The sequence below is a fragment of the Acromyrmex echinatior genome, chromosome 9 (genome assembly GCF_024713525.1).
Source record: "Acromyrmex echinatior isolate Ae372 chromosome 9, ASM2471352v2, whole genome shotgun sequence".
In the NCBI taxonomy this organism is placed as follows: domain Eukaryota; kingdom Metazoa; phylum Arthropoda; class Insecta; order Hymenoptera; family Formicidae; genus Acromyrmex; species Acromyrmex echinatior.
This window is the reverse complement of record NC_141860.1, coordinates 10555933-10576295: the sequence shown is the minus strand read 5'-3', so window position 1 is coordinate 10576295 and position 20363 is coordinate 10555933. Positions and strand designations below refer to the sequence as shown.

At 37.5% G+C, this 20363-nt stretch overlaps 1 protein-coding gene and 1 long non-coding RNA gene across 9 annotated transcripts in view; one reads left to right on the top strand and one right to left on the bottom strand.

Annotated features, from left to right (window-relative positions):
- Positions 1-20363, top strand: part of LOC147908614 (CCR4-NOT transcription complex subunit 6) — a 361019-nt gene that overhangs the window by 168150 nt on the left and 172506 nt on the right. For 2 of the 8 annotated variants that reach the window (XM_087409730.1, XM_087409731.1), the window contains exon 4: positions 10085-10140. The exons of 5 other annotated variants lie outside the window; for them this stretch is intronic. In XM_087409730.1, the coding sequence (XP_087265856.1) occupies positions 10085-10140 (56 nt within the window). Of the gene's footprint in view, positions 1-10084; positions 19180-20363 lie in introns of those variants that run through there. One more of the 8 variants, XM_087409727.1, reaches the window with a different exon arrangement.
- Positions 3447-10131, bottom strand: LOC147908615 (uncharacterized). Its single transcript, XR_015546217.1, has 3 exons — positions 10064-10131; positions 9096-9219; positions 3447-8300 (listed from the first exon to the last, which is right to left on the bottom strand). It is a non-coding gene; the product is annotated as an uncharacterized LOC147908615 (long non-coding RNA).

The following is a 20363-nucleotide window of genomic DNA, read 5'->3' as shown; positions in this document are numbered from 1 at the left end:
CGAAGAAAAGAAGCAGCAACAGAAACGAATGATTAACAATAAGTGAAAGTAACGAACTGTATAAATCCTGAATACATGAAATTGGCATGGAGCAAGATAAATGGACAGGGAAAGAGGATGCATACCGTACGGAATGCATGTGCAGAGTGGTGAGAGTGAGAACGAGAGAAAGGAAGAGAGCGGCGGTGGATAGGAGGAGAGGGAGGAGAACGTGTGTATGTGTGTGTGTGTGAGAGAGAGAGAGAGAGAGAGATATTCGAGGGAAGTGATTTACCGCAAATTGCCCCGTTCGCTGGAGTCACATTATAAGCATTGGGCAATCGCGTGCATACGGCCGATGTCATGTGCGGCGAAAGAGCACGTGAGTCCCAAGCGACTCGCGAGAAGAAAGCTTCTTCTTGCCCTTAGGAAAGGAGGCGAGAAACCATCTCCCAAAGATGTGGAAGATGAGAAAAGTATAGCCCAGAAAATTGTCGCAAGTGATCTCGAGCGTTGCAATCGCATTGCGGTAAATGTTTCATTTATATGACTGCAGAGAATTGCGGCGAAGGATAGTTAAGCAAATATTTAATACTTTCAGTTTTTAGATATTCATTAATTTAGCATCGAAGATAGAAAGAAGATGTATTTAATGATTGTAAGACGATGATTGGGCAAATTAGCGAGAATTATTATCAACGTAAAAATATATAATACATAATTTCGTCTCTCTCTTTTTTCTTATATAAATGTATGTATTTAAAAAAAAGAATTATTGTACCTCTCTCGATGTGCTTCTCGATTCTTTCCTGTGAAAACTGACGGCGGACGGCTTCTTATCAGTTATTCACATCGACGAATTTCAACGCGTAACGACGCGCTCGCTCGATTCCTTGCGAGGCTGTCGTAATTTCTTTACAATGCTACACAGACACGTGCTTCATGGGCGTGTTCCGTGAAAATAAATCCAAGCCTCGCAGTCTCAAGCGAAATGCGATTTACTACTTCCGAGTGTGTGTGCGTCTGACCCGCAAAGAGCACGGAGGCCGTGATCCTCCGCTGCTGTCTTCCGGCATCTGGTTGTATTGCGAATCTGGTGCAACTTAGATTCTTCTCACGGCAATTATGCGTTATTTAACTCTCTCGTTGACCTCCTCGTTGTCCTCCACATGGCGGTCCTACTTGCAACGTCGTGAACCACTTAACTTGGCGTCGGCATAGCTTTGGAAAATCATTCAAAATTAACAAAAATTAATAAAAATAAAAATTAATTTCATTACGAAAGCATGACAATCAAACTGAACCGTGGATTACGAATTGAAAATCGGCTAGTCATCAGAAAAATATCGAACTATGAGAAAAATGTTTTTATTTAATAAATTTTAAAATTAAATCCTCTATAACTTTATAAAGAAATATGTGTAGAAATTCATACAGATTGTAAATAAGTATTTACCTGTCGAGAAGGTAATTTAATTGGAAATCACAGGATTTAATAATATATAGAAAAAAAAATGAATAATTGGCATTTCATGATTTTCCATTTATTATTAGCTTTTAATGATGTAAGTAACTGACTTGGAGGTCACGTATTGCACACGCTATACCGATGTCAATTATTATCGCCGACACAGCGGCACATATGCAAGTGCAACGTCGACTAACTCATCGCCGAGTATCTCGATGCCTTTTACGAGGACGTATTCATCGGGTCGGATAGACCGCCGTCTGTACGGTACGTGCTTGACGAAACGAGGTCTATCGCTACCGAGACAGTTTGCAAGTTAGCAAATTTCCTCGGTTGCAATATCAAAAGCGGCGAAACTTGGCTGGATATCACCGAGGCGACGACATTTGCCCTCGTATTACACGAGGGCTTCTCGCACACTCTCTCTTTCCTACACACACACACTCTCTCTCTCTCTCTCTCTCTCTCTCTCTCTCATACACACTCTCTTTCTCCCACTCAGCTTTTACTACTACTTCTCGCTGAATATTTCCGCGTCGCGTTAAAATGCCCGTCTCCTGCCGTATCGCCCGTGGGCGATATACACTTCTCAGTGGCCCTAATCGCCCTGTACGCGAGGTTAACACCTTTAATCCTTTGTACAAGCGGACGTCGTGCTAAGCTCCCCTCGAGGATATCAGAATTCCACGTTGAAATTTATCGTCTTCCATGCTTTCTCTGCTCCATTCTTTCGTCGGTATTACATTCATATATTAATTGTACGTATAAAAATATTGCACAATTTATCTGCTATTGATTTTATTGTTTTTCGATGGAATTCAGCTGAAAGAAATATTTAATATTTGTCAAAAGTATTAAAAGATTTTAGTGGAGATTTTTCAATTAAAGAAATTAATTTCAAATTGTTATTTTCAAAGTTGTGCAATTTTTTTATAAATAAGATTTAAAAAAAAATTAATTTTATTTTTTATCATTAATATAGTGATGACATTTATACGTGTAACGTGATTTTATATAATACATATAATATAATTATATAATTATAAAGTCACTTAACAATTATAAGAAGTATATTAATTATAAGAAACGTAGAAAGTCCTTATTAGAGAGTGTAAATAAATTATGAGAGTGCAAACGGAAAAATTTAAATTTCTTCAAATAATTGCTAGCATTCATGAAATTAAATTCAAAAATTTTAATTATTAAGTTTGTTAATCGTAAATATTACAAAATCACGAACGCCAGCCTCAGTTTATTATGAAATGTGTGAGTGTCGAAAGGTAGAATGCGATTCCCATGCCGTGATACGCGACGGTACTCTTCTGATTTGTGAAAATTGCAGCTGACCGTTCGTGCGAATAAAATGCGAATAGTAGTTTTCTGGTGTGAAAAATTACTTCGCACCTCGCGCGCGAGTGCGAGTTCTGGCAGATCTGTCGATACATCCCGAGCTCCTAATTAATGGCCGTAGTTCGCCGAGACCTCGCGTTTCATTCGTCGATAACGTCACGTAAGTCTGAAGTTTCGCTTCTGTAGTAATTCCATTAGAGGGAGTGAAAAAAAGGGCATCATTTTCTCCACGTATAATTACGGAACGCTCATTTCGCTTCGCTTCCGGGGCTTAAGACAGCCGAATGACCCACGCGAGAGATTTATGTCGCGTCAGCATACGACGCCGCCGCAAGGTATTATACTTCCTCTGGGAGGCCAGCACGTGTCTTGATGACGCTGACGCTACCAGGCGAATGTAACAGGTATTGTATTACGTGAATAAAGCGAAACGAATTCCTTCGCGTCTATTCATTGAAGTGAATGCTTTGAGAAATATGAGCAAGGACATTACAATACATTCGCTTAAAACGCAAACACTTTACTTTGAGTAAAGAATTATGCCTCAAGAAGATATATTAATATTACAATATTATATATATTATAATATTCATTTCATTTTACATATTTTTTTATTTTATTTTTTTATTTTGTTTTTTTTTTTGTAGATTAGTGAGTGATATATATTAATAGAGATATACCTTCTTCAGCGGCGATGAATAAACGAATATTTTTAAATATAATACGAAGCAAAATGCTACATACTAAAAGCAAGAGATTGAGATTCATGTGAAATGCACAACGTGCTTCTATCTTCGTGCTTTTATCTTAAAACAAATGTTCCTGGCTCCGTTTCTCTAAGCAGTATTTTATACTTAGAGGAACATATTTTATTTCATTTATAAAACTTACCATTTTTCTACATAAAACCGCAAAAAATCCTAGTATTGCATTGATGCAAAATTGTCAAATCAACTAACTCATCAAGTGCAATCTTCAGTCTCCATTACGCGGAATTGCTGTTCGTTTCGAAAGATAAAAACTGTCGCTTTCCACTTTCGGTCGCTCACGTGTCGTCCTAATTGCAATCGCGTATCTCGCGATCATCAAAGAAGTTTCTCCCTTCGTCAAAAGCGTGGAATGCAATGACGAGCAATGACGATGTAGAGATGCGCATGGCGGTCAGTAAATATCGAGACCGACGCGGCATGCCGCAATCTCTCTCAGACGGGAACCGGGCCGTTCTCCTCAAAGCTTGATATCCTCGGTATAATTACAGGTAATTAGCTGTTACGCGCAATTGGTAATAATAGCCATGTCCAGTCCCTGGCATTCCGTGACTGTCGGGATGCAGCGCGCGGGGGAGATGCAGTTTTCTCCGTCGACTGCGTCGCCGCGATCCTCGTGGATGTGCAGACGTGATTTGCCGATTTCTTCTTTCTCGCGTAGGAAGAGATCCCCTGCGATTTAACCCGGTCTTTAGATTCACTAAATCCTTTGAAGTTTAACTTCTTCGCTTCGACCGCCAAGCGAAACAGCAGTTTTTCACCGAATGTTCGAATCCGATTATATCGTTCTTGTACAAGGGTACGTTTAAGTGATATTTCATCTCGTGGAATCCTGTGCGACAACAAAGCAAGAAGCGAGCTATTATGTGACGGTACGAATAAAATTCTTGACGGCAATGGCAGAGTTTAATTTAATTTCTCGAATGCAAGTGCAATGGATGAGAAAATTAAGTAAACTTGTTTAATTTTTAATAAGAATGTGTAGGTCGATTTCATGAGTAATTCTCAAACGAATTTCAGAGCAACGTAATTTATGCTTATCTAATGCACGAAATAACAAGCGTTTGTAATTCCGCGATTTACACGAGAGGCGTCAATGGATAAATTGTAGACAGTCCTCGATAAACTCTTACTTACTCAGAAAGTCTGGTCTCGATACTCAATTGGAATATATCTCCCCGATTGCTTCTGAAAGCGAACTACGAAACTCCACCGTGCCGGCTATCCGGAAATGCGCGGCGAAACTTTTAGCACAGAGAGTTACTTTCGTGTTTTGGTTTTTGCCCGATCGTTTTGCTCTCACGCGGCTCGACTGCCACGCCGCTTGTAAAGATTTTCCCGGTGGAACTTCCGGATCGCTGTACATGCATTCTCGCGAATTCCAGTAATGGCATTTCTGACAACTCAATCCTCCAAATGCGAAATGCCATCTTTTTCGGTAGTGCAGGGAGTTATGAAGTTTCATATTGAGAAAAATCGGTTGAGATGAGTTCGAAAAGTATCGATTTAAAAAGTAGAAACTTTGTCGTTGGAACGAACTTAAAATATATTATATAACAATAGGATAAGGGAAAGTATTATCGATCGTAAGCGGTACCGAGTTTAATCTTTATTTTAATGAGGAAGGAATGGAGAGGAAAATTCAGTTATTGATTTATCGGAAGCGAAGTATACATATTTTCGCTAGCAATGCTAACTTTTTCGAAATATCGAATCGACAGAATTGTGGCGTTATATTATCGAGGGTAGCGTAAGACGGAAATTACGTAGTGTCTGGCGAAAATTGAGAATTTCCATATTGCGGGAGTGCGGAAATAAAACACACCCGGCGGTATGCTTCGACATTTATCGCCGTAACTGTTCTTGCTTTGAGTACACCGTCCGCCGCTAACGTTGCCCGATTCGGAGTCGCGTAATGTCGGGCCGCGTTGTAACTTGCCTACTCAACGGAAAAGCCGGCTTAAAAGTCGATAAGTACCTTGCTAGTGGAAAAGCTGACTCGATCCACTAGCTAGAAAGCAAGTATTACTTCTGACACATAATAGATGTAGTAAGTTTTAAGCAGTAAGAAATCTACCAATCATATAGTCGATTATTTTCCCCATATACGACTGTGATTGGCCAATATCTGATCTTACGACTTAAAGCTTACTACATCTATTATTGTATTCTTTACCAGAACTTACTTCAACCGAATCGAAGGCTCTTGTTCCCAAGATATTTTCCTATATTTCTAACAACGAAATAAGGATATTTTTAAATAATTATAGGCGTATGTTGCAAATACATCTCTATCAAAATTATCTAAATTTTTTTCTTGCGTTTATCCGTAATATTAATATTAAGTACGAATGTACGAGAAAAGGTATATATTGCTCAATTTCAAGTTTTACGTCGTGCAAACAACAATACAGATTCTCAAATAGAACTTCTCGTATAAACTTCGTTGTTGTCTTTAGGTAGGAAGTACAATATTATTCCAAATAAAAAATAGAGTAAAAAACGGGCAATTAAGAGCCTTAATACGCGGTAATTGATGCGATTATCACATACACATATATTTCGATTGTATCTATTAATCTGTTACATAATATACGAAATTGAACGTTTCGGCTATATTCAAGCCATCCTCAGCAGTCTCCAATCATAGCAGTGATATAATTACCACGTATTAAGGCTCTTAATTGCCCGTTTTTTATCTGTTTGAATACTTCAAGAGCCCAATTTGAATTATTCGTTTTTATTTACAATATTATTCATTAGCTAAACGTTTATTGTCGAAATCTTGTGTGGATCAACTGAACGTATATTCCTTGAACGGGTTTTACCCGGAACGGGTAAGCTTATTGATTTGGAATTTAGGTCGACGCGAGCAATTATATAAGCAATGACAAAAAAGCACGCGGCTGTAATCTGGTTACGAGAAAGCAACGAAGTAGCGGGTGGATCAGAGTTCGTCCGTGTCTTGTATCACGGCGTTTGTCGAGGCCACAATTCGCGCCACGATTTCCGGTGATACCGTTACCACGTTTCGCATTTCCGCCGTCGCCGCGCACGCACCATGTTTTGTTTCGAGCGGAGTGTGTAATTTATGCGCGACGGATAATCCGCAAGCGGGCGATAAATCATTCATCGCGGCTGAGTCGTGTCACGGCGCTGCGCTGGTCTCCTCCTCCGTTCGTACTCTCTACTTGCGCCGAATCGTACTCGTTTACATGACGAGTACTCCGGAGAGGGCGGAAGTTTCAGTCGAGAGCGAGAGAATGCATTAGAATAGAATGGAATAGAATAGGTAACTATGTGGAAGTTAAAGTGATTCTTTTGAAATGCAACCAGTCGAAGAAGATGTTTGAAACGACAAAAATATTTAGATACATGAATAGATATTTTGAATAAGTTCTTCAAATTTTTTATAGGTATATACATATTAGGGAAGATGGAAATTAATTTTTCACGAAAAATGGTTAATACATCTGTAAATATATTTACTACAATATTTACAACTAGATAAAACAGAAGGAAAATTCTACTAGTTTAATGTTTAATCTAGAATTTAGAATTATAGAGAATAGAAATTTTTTAATAGACCTCTTCAAAAATATTTCTATAAATCTAAAATTGAATCGGATAAATGAATCATTAATGAATCATTATTAAATTATAAACGTGAATTAATAAAAGATATATAAATTTCATTTTAAAGATATTGTCTTAGGTGTGCCACATTTCGTATAAATAATTTATTTGGTATAAGCAATTCAATTTTCAATGAAAATTTTACTTTTAAACAATACTTTTAAAAAATACGAATGAGATATATTTATATACTTTGAAGCTTTGATAAATTTGAATAGAGCTCAGATTCGCCTAGGGCCTTCGAGAATGCTTCTAGAAACATAACGCGTCCTCGGAAATCCTGATCCTACATGCTTCGAAATTTCCGGGATTGATCAGCTCGGTGCGTTCGCGGGTCATCAGCCGATCGCGGGATCAGGGCAATTTGACCGTGAAGAGAGGATGAGAGCAGGCGGAAATTGTGCTCCGATTGACCCGCGAGACCCCCGTCAACAACGAGGGAGGCGGAAAGAAGAGTGAGAGAGAGAGAAAGATTGTCCCTTTTTTTCTCGTCGGAAGTAGCAGCGTGCATGCACCTACCTACCTACGTATGCAATGCGCGCGTGCAACAACGTTGCTGCACTCGTCGAGCTCGTCCTCTCGCTCGCGCCGCGCCGTTTCAGATGCTATCGCGGCGCCGACCGGCGGGATAATGCTACTCTCCGAGGATCACGTAGAAGAGTTCTCTCCCACTCTCACTCTTGTTATTTCCCGCGTGGACCGTCCCTAGCGGTTATTTTAGAGGCCAAATACGAAGTGCATACATCGTGCGTGTGTATCTCTCTCTCTTCCTCTCCGTATCCCTCTCTTTTTCTCTCCCTTTCTTGGCCATCGTGATCTCTCACGATATATTCTCGTCTCGTATAAAATTCCCACGAGAAAAGGCTCGTTATGTCGCGCGTTTATTCATGAGTCTCACGAATTATGACTTTCGTACCCGTGCGCACTACTGACATCGATGTTTTTGTCTCCGCATTGTGTTTTTGTATTCAGTATTAAGTGAGCCATTTATGTTGTTCGACGTTGGAATATTGGCCTTTTTATTTTAACTCACGGCTTTCGTCAATTACTTATTTGAAAATGAAGCGCTTCACTATTTTTAGACGCTACATAGGCTCTGTCTGAAAAGAATAGATTGAAAATATGTCATTATCTTAGATTAAAACCGCCAATGTCATTTTGTGGTTCGGAAGGAGGAGAAAAAGGAGGAGGGAAGTGTCCTAGATGGAATGTAGAACGTTAAAATCTTTTATCTCTAAACCGCAAAATGACGTTGATTACACAATACTACGTTTTCAAGGCACTGAATTAATGAGAGTCATATCCTATTTATCAGAAGCACGTATCTATCAAGATGTAACTGAGAATGATAAAACCCGTTACTTTGCTTACTATCATCACTATTGTGAAAATTGCACAATCATAGATTATGGTCTAAGCAAATCACGCATTATACGCTATAAGTGTAATTCTACTTTGAATTTCATTTGAAAATAACGAAATGCTAAATGGAAAAAAATCGAAAGTACATTATTAAAAGCTATAATTGGTAAATAAATAGTGAGACTATTGAATAAAACGAATAAAAAGATGAAAATGTACCTGTAATGCAAAGAAAATGAATTTCTCTGGCTTATAAAATGTCTTAAAGAAAGGTCAATAAAATTTGCTTATCTTGAAATTCGACGTATTCGAAAATCTCACAAAATCTCTATGAATTTAATAAAGAATTTTGCAATCGATGTTATCGTAGTACGAGCGGCATCAAACGACGCATTGGCGTTTAACGACAATCATCCTCGCGCGGAGACTTGCTTATCCCCATTGTTTGTTCGCACTTGTTTTCCCCTTTCATTTATATCGGCGAGGTTATTGTCATTCAAAGGGTGGCCGAAACGAGTTGCCAAAGTACTTACGGGCTGCGGTCGTACGAGAGCGGAATTCATATTGGTGGGCAAATCCAAATTCCTCTACACCTTCCATCATTCTTGGGAAGAGATAATATCTCTGCCTGCAAGAGATTACGACGAATTTCCCGACCTGTGTACGAGATTTATGTATTAATCGATCTCAATCGTTGTTTCGTGCACGTTTGTGTGTGCGCGCGTGTATGTATGTATATGTGAGGATGCCGATCTTCGAGATGCTCTTCTCAACGAGAATTCCTCGAGAACTCAAGAAGAGAGAACAGTCGAAGCGTCATAATACGAAGGGAAATCGTCTCGTTCGAACTCAAATACTACTTATTTCTCCTTAAGACGTTTCCTTTTCTCTCGAACTTTCAAGAAGTAATATAGTAGTACTTGTACTCTACGTACGTGCCTTTCAAGTTGTATGTGTGTGCCTCTGTTTCTGTAATATGTAGAATATCATATATATAATATGCAGAGAAATATTGTGCACCTCAAATTATTTTAAGAAATTTTTTTAATTCACCTTCACCGAGTATATATTTGATATGAGGTCCATTATAATATTTTATCATTTGTTAAATATTTGCAGATCTCTTTTTATTACTAATTATCTCGCTAATTAACTTCTAGATGAAAATTCTGTTTGAAATTAAATGGATATCAGAAATTAAATCTAAAATGATACTCCTATAATATTTTATCTTTTACATTATTCTTTAAAAATAATATATATCACTTTGCGCAAATATTAACATCATTTTGAAGATAAATAAATGTATATTTTTTTAATAACAAAGCACGAGTCTGCAAAATAATTAAAAAAAAAATGTATTCAAACATTGAAGTCTAAAATGCTGTACCGTTTTGTTTCTATCGAAGGGATAGAGAGAAAGATTTTTTTTTCAAAGCACAGAGTCATTATAACTGACGATTTTCTCATTTAAGCATGAAATAATAATAATCATCATCACCTTTTCTTCTCTCTGTTTCAGGTAAGCTTCTCTTTTATCCATTAGCCGCGAATGCTGCCAGATACGTCGGTGAGTCGGTAAGTTCCGGCCAGCTGTTACAGTTAATTAAATTTAATCGCCGCTCAGCATTCTCATTTTGCGAGGCGGACAATCAAAGTGGGAAGGAGCATAACGCACAATGATAATCTCGCGGGGGAAATAGATGCGAAGCGAGGTCTTTATGCGAATAAACGATGCACGCTGATGATTTTGCGCCTGTTAAAGATCCTCCCGTGCCTTATATGTAGATCTAATTGTTTCTCTCTCCTTCGCTCTTCCACCTTAATGCCCAGTAATGTTTAATTGCGAGAACAGAGATAGCAGGAGGAATGGTATCGCAAGAATTGGCCGTATCTTTTATATCGGATGCATCCGATAGCATCCCTACTACTCTCATTCGTACGCCGTTACGCACTTTCGAGAACCGACGATTTATCGGAATTGCAACGGTTCAGAAGGAACGTGCCGCTCGTTATTTCTTCTCTTCGACTGAGTCGAAGAGTACAATTAACGCGGAAATAACAGTCTCCTGGAAATTAAGGGATAGCGGTTTGCCTTGCTCCGCAATGTCACTCCCGAGATATTCCTTCGCGAGCGCATTGACCCCCTTTTTAGCGCGCGGTCTCTGCGTCGTACTTTCGCCACTTCTACATTCGCGAGAATGTAAATGAAGCAGACATTATTAAAGTTGAGCCGTACTTGAAAATGCAACGCCTACCGCTATATAGCCACTTTCATTAATATCATTAAACTTTCCGTATTAAGAGCGCGTCCCCCGCCTCGTCCTTTGCCACTGCCTTTCATTCTTTTCCTCCTGTGGAGTTTGCATTGAAATTGCCGACCACTGCCTCTTCTTAATTTCCTTTTTCCTAGTGTCATTTCCGCAAACGTGCAATTAAGCTTTCCTCAAATATGCACAAATCTTTCCGCTTTACTCTTGTTTTTTTTCTTCTCATTTTCCTCTGCATTGCGTACTTATAGATTTTTAATTTCATTTGTGCACATATGGTTAATAATTTTCTTTTTAGTTTTCGTGTATAATCGAACTATTTTCTGATGCACACGTATATTTTCTCATATATACTCGCTTTATCACCGATCTCATTTGATGATTTAAAATTTTTTTTTTTTATATTACGCGAATATTTAATTTTATGATTGATATAAATGATTAAAGATAATAACGAATGATAACGAATAAAATTTTATTTATCGACTATGGCTAATGATTCTCGATGAACAACGCAGCGATTTATAAACAACCACAGATATAACTCGTAATAAATATCTGATATTTATCGAACGATCGAAATTGATATTACATTATTCAAGCCGCATTGCATTTCTCGTTACTTTCGAAATAGATTCTATCTCCTGTAGAATTCAGTCTCTCGGCCATTCTCTTTTCATGATTCATCTCTCAAGTTTTCCGTAGGCTACGTTCAGTAAATCGTTCGCGTAAGCGGGTCTTTACATTTCTCGTGAATCCACTCGACTCCTCGTACACCTCATAGAAGATAAAACGCGCGAAAGTGCACACCGCTCACCGTTCGCGAGTTTATGCGCGCCAGCAGCTCGCGTGCGACTTCCTCCGTAAAATAACGCGATGGTAATATCGCACGTATCTTTCCTTTCCACAATATAGCCAATATCTAAAAAGTATACATATTATACTTTAAGTTCCAACATGGTAATAATAATCAACTCAAATCTTTGGTCTTGCATTCGGTTATATTCAGGCGAATTTAGCAAAATGCACTTACGAAATGCTTATAAAAATGCTGATGAAAATCATTTGTTACATCAACTTCAATTGTATATCTCCCGATTGCTCACCAATCAAGAGATATTTTTCCATCTCGCGATTATTTATCATTAAAATTCTAAATAGTTGTCAATGATGGAAAAACAATTTTTGGCAACAGTCGGAAGATAATAAATATGAAAAATGAAGTAAATGTAATAAATAAAAATATTTTTTTTTAATATTTTAATATTTTTATTATTTTTATCAATTATTTGTTAAATATAAATTATTAAACTTGAATAATTATTGAAAAAAAGTGTCACCATGTATTTTATAGCCAGTTTCTTCTCTCTCTCTCTCTCTCCCCCCTCGCTTCTTTCTTCGTCTATATTTATGCTTCGATGAACTGTATCGCTCGTAAACAAGACTTCCTAGTCTCGAACTCCATTAATTCGCCATCCATCGGAATATCGCAGAGAAAGAGAGAGCTCGCCTCTCCGTTAGTGCCTCAATAATTCGTGGAGGCATTTCTCGCGAGTAACCGTACATCTAGTATACGCTATCGCGCGAGTTACCATGCTTTTTTCCGTCGTCTTTTTTTGAGGGAGGGGGAGGGGAAGCAACGACAAACAACGACAACGAAGACGGTGACAACGACGTCGGTGAGTTGCTAATTAACGGCGCACAGCCCGGAAAAGTATTCCCTTACCGTTATTTCCGAGACTGCGAGTAATATCGCGTTGCGATCGGCTTGTAGTTTCCTTTTTTTTTTTATAGCACGAAGTTGCCAAGCGCTTTCTCTTTCTCTTCCCTCGGCGTTTACACTCTACGTATTGCCGTTGAGTGTCTTCTACCTTTTCTTAGATAAGAAGCATTTTCCGACCGACCGCGTCGCGCTTAGATAATTGTACCGTTCGTAATTCGATAAAATAACAACATCGTCTTGGAATAATATAATAGCTTAGCGGTCTCGAGACGTTCGATATAAATACAAAGATACGGTTTTTTTTATATAATGTTAATTTTAATCGATTTTCTATTGTACGAGCGGACGGGGATGTGAATAAACGTGGTAGCGAATGGCAATTGTAAATGCAAATACTATTCACCGTTGTCTTTATCGACCCTATCTTTAACGATGAGAACAAATGCCACGATGCATGCTTCGTTGCTGACTCTTATACTTTATAATATTAAATGGAGTATCTTATTCCAGCTATATCTGTAGAATCTTTTAACGAAACTCATTCTCTTACGAAGAAGAGAAATTTTTATATAGAAAGGAGAGAAAGAAAAAGAGAGCGAGAGAAAGAGAGAGAGAGAAAGAGGAGTGATGAAAGTTGGAAAATAAACAAATATATTCTCTATTGCAAAGTATAATGTGTTTCATTAAAATAGAAAAGACATGCAACTGTTTCATTAAGTATTAAAAAGCACCTATTCTTACAAGTAAAATAGCGAAATAACAATTTATTTATTAAAGTTAATTTTTTTGTAACAAATAAAAATGCGTAAATTTTAGGATTTTATTTGCATAAAAAAAATTGATTCAATTTTGTAGAACGAAAAATACATAAAACTAAAGATTGTAGAAAATGTAAATTATTCATCGAAATACATATTTGACAATTGGCAGTTTAATTATTTAGGATAGAAAATAAATACTCGCAAGAATCGGAGAATTGGTAACCGAACGGGCATCAAACTCGTGTAGTGACAACCACAATACAGTGTGAGAGAGAAAAAAACGGTACAAATTTATATCAGAATCCCTGGTGAAAACTTTACCGTTCTGAACGAAAATTGATTGCGCTGGACGTTTCGCCGTATAAAAGCCGGCGCAGCTGGTAATTTCGAATCGAGCCTTTTCCGAAATCGATAGTGCCTTCAACGCAACGTAGAGACGCGAGGTCGGTGGCATTTGACGTGACACTTGTCACTTGTCAAAAATTCGCCCTCACGTTCAATCGATGGGACGCGCACGTGAGAGAAAGTCGAACCGTCTTTCTCTGTTTCAGCGTATAATAAAAAGTCGGTTTTTGTCCGGCATCATAGTCTCGCTGTCATATACATTTTCCCGTAACATAATTCACACAACCGCATGTTATGTCCATCGTCTATTTTTTAATAGCACAGAGGCGACAGAAATGATCGTTGTTTCTCCGGAAAACGAGACGCTCTCACTGACACACACGTATACATTTTAATACTGTCATTTCGACATGAAACTGACTTGCTGCGGCTTACATTGCTGGGTAACGAGTGTTTTTATTAAAACATTAGTAAAACTGAAAGATATTTACATTTTTTATCGTGCTCATATTCCATGGTCATTGATGTACACTGCACCAGCTTTAAATGGTTTTTCGTATTTACGTATGAAAGGTGGATTATTAAATGTTGATCTAGAGAGTAATTTTACGTTAATAGTGAAATGAAGATTTCAATTTAATATAATTCTGAGAAGATTTAAATAAAGATTTTATAATGTGAGTTTTTAATATTTTAAGTTTTGCATTAATACGAAAGTGAATGTGACATTGGATGTAAATAGATTGTAAAAGAATTTAGCATTGATTTAATTTTTTATCTTAAAAATTGAAGTTTCTATTAAAAAATTATATCTCTCTCTTTTTAAATTTCTCTCTTTCTCTCTTTCGACATATTTTGGCACAACTGGCCCGGAAACTGCCGGATTAGGGTCCGGCTGCATTTTACGTTTATTCAGTTACGGCACATTGCTCTCTCTTGATGGGATAAACGATTTTATGTTTCGACGATAATTCATTTTAACGTAATTTCGCCATATATATATATATATATATATATATACACGTGACTTGTCGTTGTGTAAACAGAACCGCTGCCAGATTATATCGCAAAATACATACACGATGAACTTTTATGAGCATATTAAGTTTATGCGAAAACGATATATTAATGTTTTCTCCAGTATTCATTGCACGAGCGTATACTTTGTAACTGATTAAAAACGTGCCTATATCGATGTTACTCTACTTCTCTTATATAGCATCGCAAATGATGCATTTTTTTGTTTTTCATCCGCATGCGACAAGCTTAGATATATTTATTTGATGAAGTATGTAACGGGAAATATGAGATGAGAGATGAAACGGCATCAAAGGTAATGCATAGGATTTCATTAACGCGTAGTAGACGCTATTTCTTTTTAAAAATGACGCAAATGCGTCGTAAGTGAGTAAATATGTCGATAAGAGCGTAAAATAACATCGTAAAAGAAGTTGTGAAATAGGGAGATTACGATGAGGAAAACATAACATTGCAACACACTATGAATGCTCGAACTAAACATTTAATTACATTGCCGCTTTTTTGCACGAGAACAACTCTTGAATAACGCAATCTTAGAATTGATTTAAATGATGTTTTTAAGCAATTGATAAAATGCATTTATAGAAAAAGCTTTACACTTTTATAAAAAAAATTTAGAAATTTTAATTAATTTGCAAACATGTTTAAAATAGCAATTTTGTGTACACTTCTTCGTCGTGTATAAAAAAATAACTCGCATTACATTTTTTTGTGAAATAATTGCAAAAGTGAATAATGTCACTATTATTATGAGTTTTTTAAAAGACAAAACTAAGTTGAAACAAAATATTAGACACGATAAATAGTTTTTTAAAAAATTACAACTTTTTTAATATTTCTTGAAAAGACTTTGAACATTTGAAAAGTACTTTCGTTGCATATTTAAGAGTTGGCAGATAAATCAAAGATTGGCTTTTAGAAAAGAAGCACAAGTCACGATTGTCAAGGGTAAGTAGAGAATGGGTAGGAGGACGAGAATTCAATCTTTCCTAACGGAAGATTTAAGGAAGAGAACGCGATATTTAAAGTTTCCCGTCGTCGTTGTCTTGAGGACTTTCTTGTCGCAAAAGCGACTATTCTGCATTGATTCGCGAGGTTGGACGATCGATCGTGAGATCGGCGATTTTCCAAAGCGAGCGGAGACAGTTCGAAAAAGGGAAGAAAAAGAAAAAAGAAAGAAAAGAGAAAAAGTAGAGGAAAGAAGGAACAAGTCGCCATTCAACGACTTTTTCTTCGCGCCGTTTAAAGCCCGGGCTCGAATCGATTGTGCAATCAAAACGCGAACGGATCTTAAGAAGTAAGTCCTCGCGAAGAATCCTCGGAAGTGCTTCGGTGAACTCCTTGGCCCTTCTACGAGGTACTTAGGTTCTCCGCCTCTTCCTTTCGATAGTCTCGTGCGCGGGAGAAAAACCATCGCGGATCACCGGAAACTGGTTCGTAAAAGTGGGAAGTCAGCGATTATATACTTTAGCAGTCACGGAGATGACTGGCATGGTTTCAATGGACTTTGAAGTTGGAGTATTAATGTTCCATCGATATCTTCTCACTCGCGATACTCGTTTCAATCTTTCGTAGGTAACTCTAAATTCTAGCCTCTTTTACACTTTTCTTTGTCTTTCTAAAAATTTTGACACAACTGAATTGACCAAAGTGAATAAATTCTTCTACTTACACAATCAATGACGACCGCCCGTGCGACTTCTCGTGGAAAGTACAATCGAACGTTTCAATTCAACTTGTCAGAAAGAAACAGAGGAAGGGGGGGGGGGGAGAGAGGAGAGGAGGGAGAGGGGAGGAGGAGGTCTCTCAGCATGCTGGTGGTAGCCGGGTATTCTGCGATTTACATAGCGGCGAGTTCAAATATTGATTCGCCGCGCTCGCGCGCGGCGTCCCCCGGAATCGACTTCGTCAGCAGCAGCCAGCCGGCCGCGACCCCCGGAAAGCCCGCCCTTCCGTCTCTGATGTGGGGCCTTCTTCGGAGTAGAAAGCGTTCTGGAGCGTATCATTGCTTGTTTGCAGTGTACGACGTCGAGAAGGTACATATATATATATAAAGGAACATATATAGGAAGGCGCATGTGTTTATACACACATACACACACAACACATCCGAAAGAAGTAAAAAGCATTCCGACAGGGTGACTTTCCTGGCGACTTTGCTCCCTCGCACAATTACTAATTACTCGTTAGCGAGTGATGTACAAGTAGAAGAGAGCGAAGAGAAAGAGGATGGAAATGTAACGACCTTTTATTTTAACGACTCTTGGAGAGAACTGGGTCCCTTTTAACCAACTTCCCCTCTCCCTCTCTCTCTCTCTCTCTCTCTCTCTTTCTCTCTCTTTTGCTCAATCCTCTCCTTTCTCCCTTTTGCTCTTTTCCACCCTCCTGAGCTACGTATCCGTTTGCTTTCTCCTCGCTCGACTTACTCGCTCCTCTTTCGTCTCTTCTCTACCTGCCCTCTCATCCTCTCTTGTATTCTCTGAGCTGCAGCTGCACGCTCGATCTTTAGTTATCTTCGAGCGAATTCCTCGCGCCGCCAAGAGATTTATGGCGGCCCCGCGTAAGAAGAAGAGAAGCACGCTGTAGTCATCTTCTCGTTCCGTGGAGGAGTCTTATCTACTATTATGTGCTATTTCATTAGCTATAGCTGTGGCGCGCTCGAATTGTGAATTACGGCTTTTCGAAGCGTCGTTTTACTTTGTTCTCTGCCGTGAGAGATATACACGCCCTAAAAATATTTATTTTCCTCGTATTTTCTCTCTCAGTACATTGAGATATGAATCGGAAAAATGTGCATAATAATGGAATGATTTGCTAGCGTTTGGAAAACAAGGTATGTCATAAATTTAGATGTTACGTAATCTTGGACATCGTATTACGTTACGTAATCTTAGACATCGTATAAATTTTGAAAAATTTTAAACATTTATATGGTTTCAGTTTAGGTCCATTAGAAAAATTTATTAATAAATTATTAATTAATTTATTTTGATTGTTTCTTTCCTAATTTTGTCAGCGTTAAATACACACACATACACATTACAATAAAATTTTATATTAAAACTATTGTTCAATTCCAAGATGATAGGATCTTTTATCTCCCACAATTTTACCTGAAAAGATTAGAGTAGTGTTATCATGTTAATTTTATCTAGCATGGCCATTCGCAGGACATATTTGCGTTACGAGGCGTCATTCCGCAGGAGAATGCGATTCGGACGGTTTACCTGGTGGCATTACCTTATCTTTAAATACGCGTACTTAATCGTGATATGCATCTCGAATTCCGACGTGGGTTCGCGAGAAAGAGAGAGAGAGAAAGAGCAGTAACCGAGATGCGTCACATTATCGCCGTTCGAGGAACGTTAAGCCGACATCTCACGGAATGTAAATGTACTTCCGGCATATCTAGATTCAATCATGAGCGTGTGTATACATTTGTGCTACTTTACTGGCTACGTTACATTACGTTGGCGACGGTATTCTCAGGACCGTCCGATCGAACATGATTTACATTTTTATTCACTATGTTTAAAAATGAATGAAGAGAGATGTGCATCATAATGCCGTGATGACGAAATGTGAATGGTTTGTTTACAAAATAAATATCGATTCGTTTTTCATTAATTTCGAAAATTTATTTGCATACGTAATCTTGCAAATTAACTTATGAATAATTTTAGAAAAGAAATTTTAAAACTTACCTCTGAATTCCCTATTTCTTTATAATTGTTTAAATTTAAGAATTTGTGAGAAAATATTATTGTTAATTGAAGTTTATTAGAAAATATTATCAACTTTTGACAATAATTATGGAGAACGTCAATGCAACGCGACTAATAAATGAGGAAATTATATCTCGAGGTCGGCTTATCACTGTTGTACGTGTACTAATCGATGTAGATAAGCAGCATTAATTTGATCGTTGAACATTTGTCAATAGAATAGCAACTATGTGCGCATGGATATTCTTAAATACACGCAACGGCTTTTCTATCTTTACAAGTTTCCGTTGCAAGATTGCGTTAAATAGAGCAAGAATTCGCTGGCGGGCAATATAAATGTCGCTCCATCCTGTACAGGATATAACGCTACAGCTAATAGCATTACGAATATACTTGACAGGAGAATTTCATTATTCTCCCATTTAATATTTGTGACGATGTAATATTTTGTTAAACGTTCGCTTTTATTATTTTTACATTTATCATTTTTTTAATTTTTATCACCGTATCATGCATCGTTAAACGTAATAATGTTTGGCTGCAAGTTTTTTCGATAAGCGAATTGAGAGCTTCCGCGGATCAGCACTTTTCTTTTAAGCTTCTCTCCAATTTTATTTTCTATAATTTTTCCGCCAACATGTGAATATTATTTTCAGATATATTTACGCACAAGATAAAATATTTATTTTAATTAAATTAAGCATGTTACAAACACTTGATTTTACAGTTATTTTTCAAAAAAAAAAAAATAATATGAGCAAGATAATAATCTGTAAAAAGCAAACGAAGTTTAACTTATAAAGAATTATTTCTTTGGATTGCGAATGATCCAAATCTGATAGAATTGATATTTTTGTAGATTTCTTTTCAGATACAGAAATAATTTTTAATAATTTCTCTCATCTCGTCAGCGCTATTATTAATTGCCACGCGAACCGACGTCATAATTTATTTTAGAAATTCTGGGATAAGAGATAAGTCTGCCCATCTTTGAGCGACTACGCACCGTTCTTGCATTTATTCGCGATCAAATGGTATTATTATAATCGTCTTAGGATCACCGAAAGAGCGTCCTATATACAATATGTATATCAGGCAACCGACATTTCGCCGGTCGACATTGGATACGGCTTTGCTAGGTGGCATTTCTATATGCACAATATCACGCACTGATCTTTCATGCAATATATCCGCTCTTCGGAGACGTAAGACGACTTACCTTTGTCCTGATAAATCCAAAGTTGCTTGCCGTTTCTAAAGGACGCACAAAGAGCGTCGTGGCATTACGTCGTTCAGGATAGACTATCGGCTTCATTCGTATTTTTCGTTTTTCTTTCCTTCCGTAGCTACGTCTATTAAGCGTAACACGAGCACTTGGCCTGGGTAAACATCATTCTGTTATTTTCTCGATCAATAGCATCCCCAAGTCGAGTCTGCACGAATCGATTTCGGTCTAGCCTTTTTTTTTCCTTTTTTATCCCTTTTCGCGTTACATGTTCGCGCGGCATGGAGCAGTTTTTCTAATATTTTTCTGCGATCTTTTTTTTTGCACAGTTGGAATGTCATATGTAAAAATATATTTTTTACATCAAAATATATACACAGAAAGGATGGTTTTATTGAAATAGCTATAAATTTAGCTAGATATAACTAGATATTTACAATATAGGTACACAACACATACAAAGTCTGTACACACACGCACAATTTTTTGCATATAAATGCGTAAATTTTTTTATACAGTAAATGATGATATTTTTGATTATTTTATTTACTTTAATATTTCTTTCTTTCCCTTTTAATCGAAATTTTGCTCATTTTTAATTTATTTACTCTCGTTTCATCTATAAAAGGCGGTAGTTTTAGGTAGTAACAGGCACGTGCGTGCGATAATGTCTTTAAATAATAATTAGTTATGACACTGATCTTCTCTCAT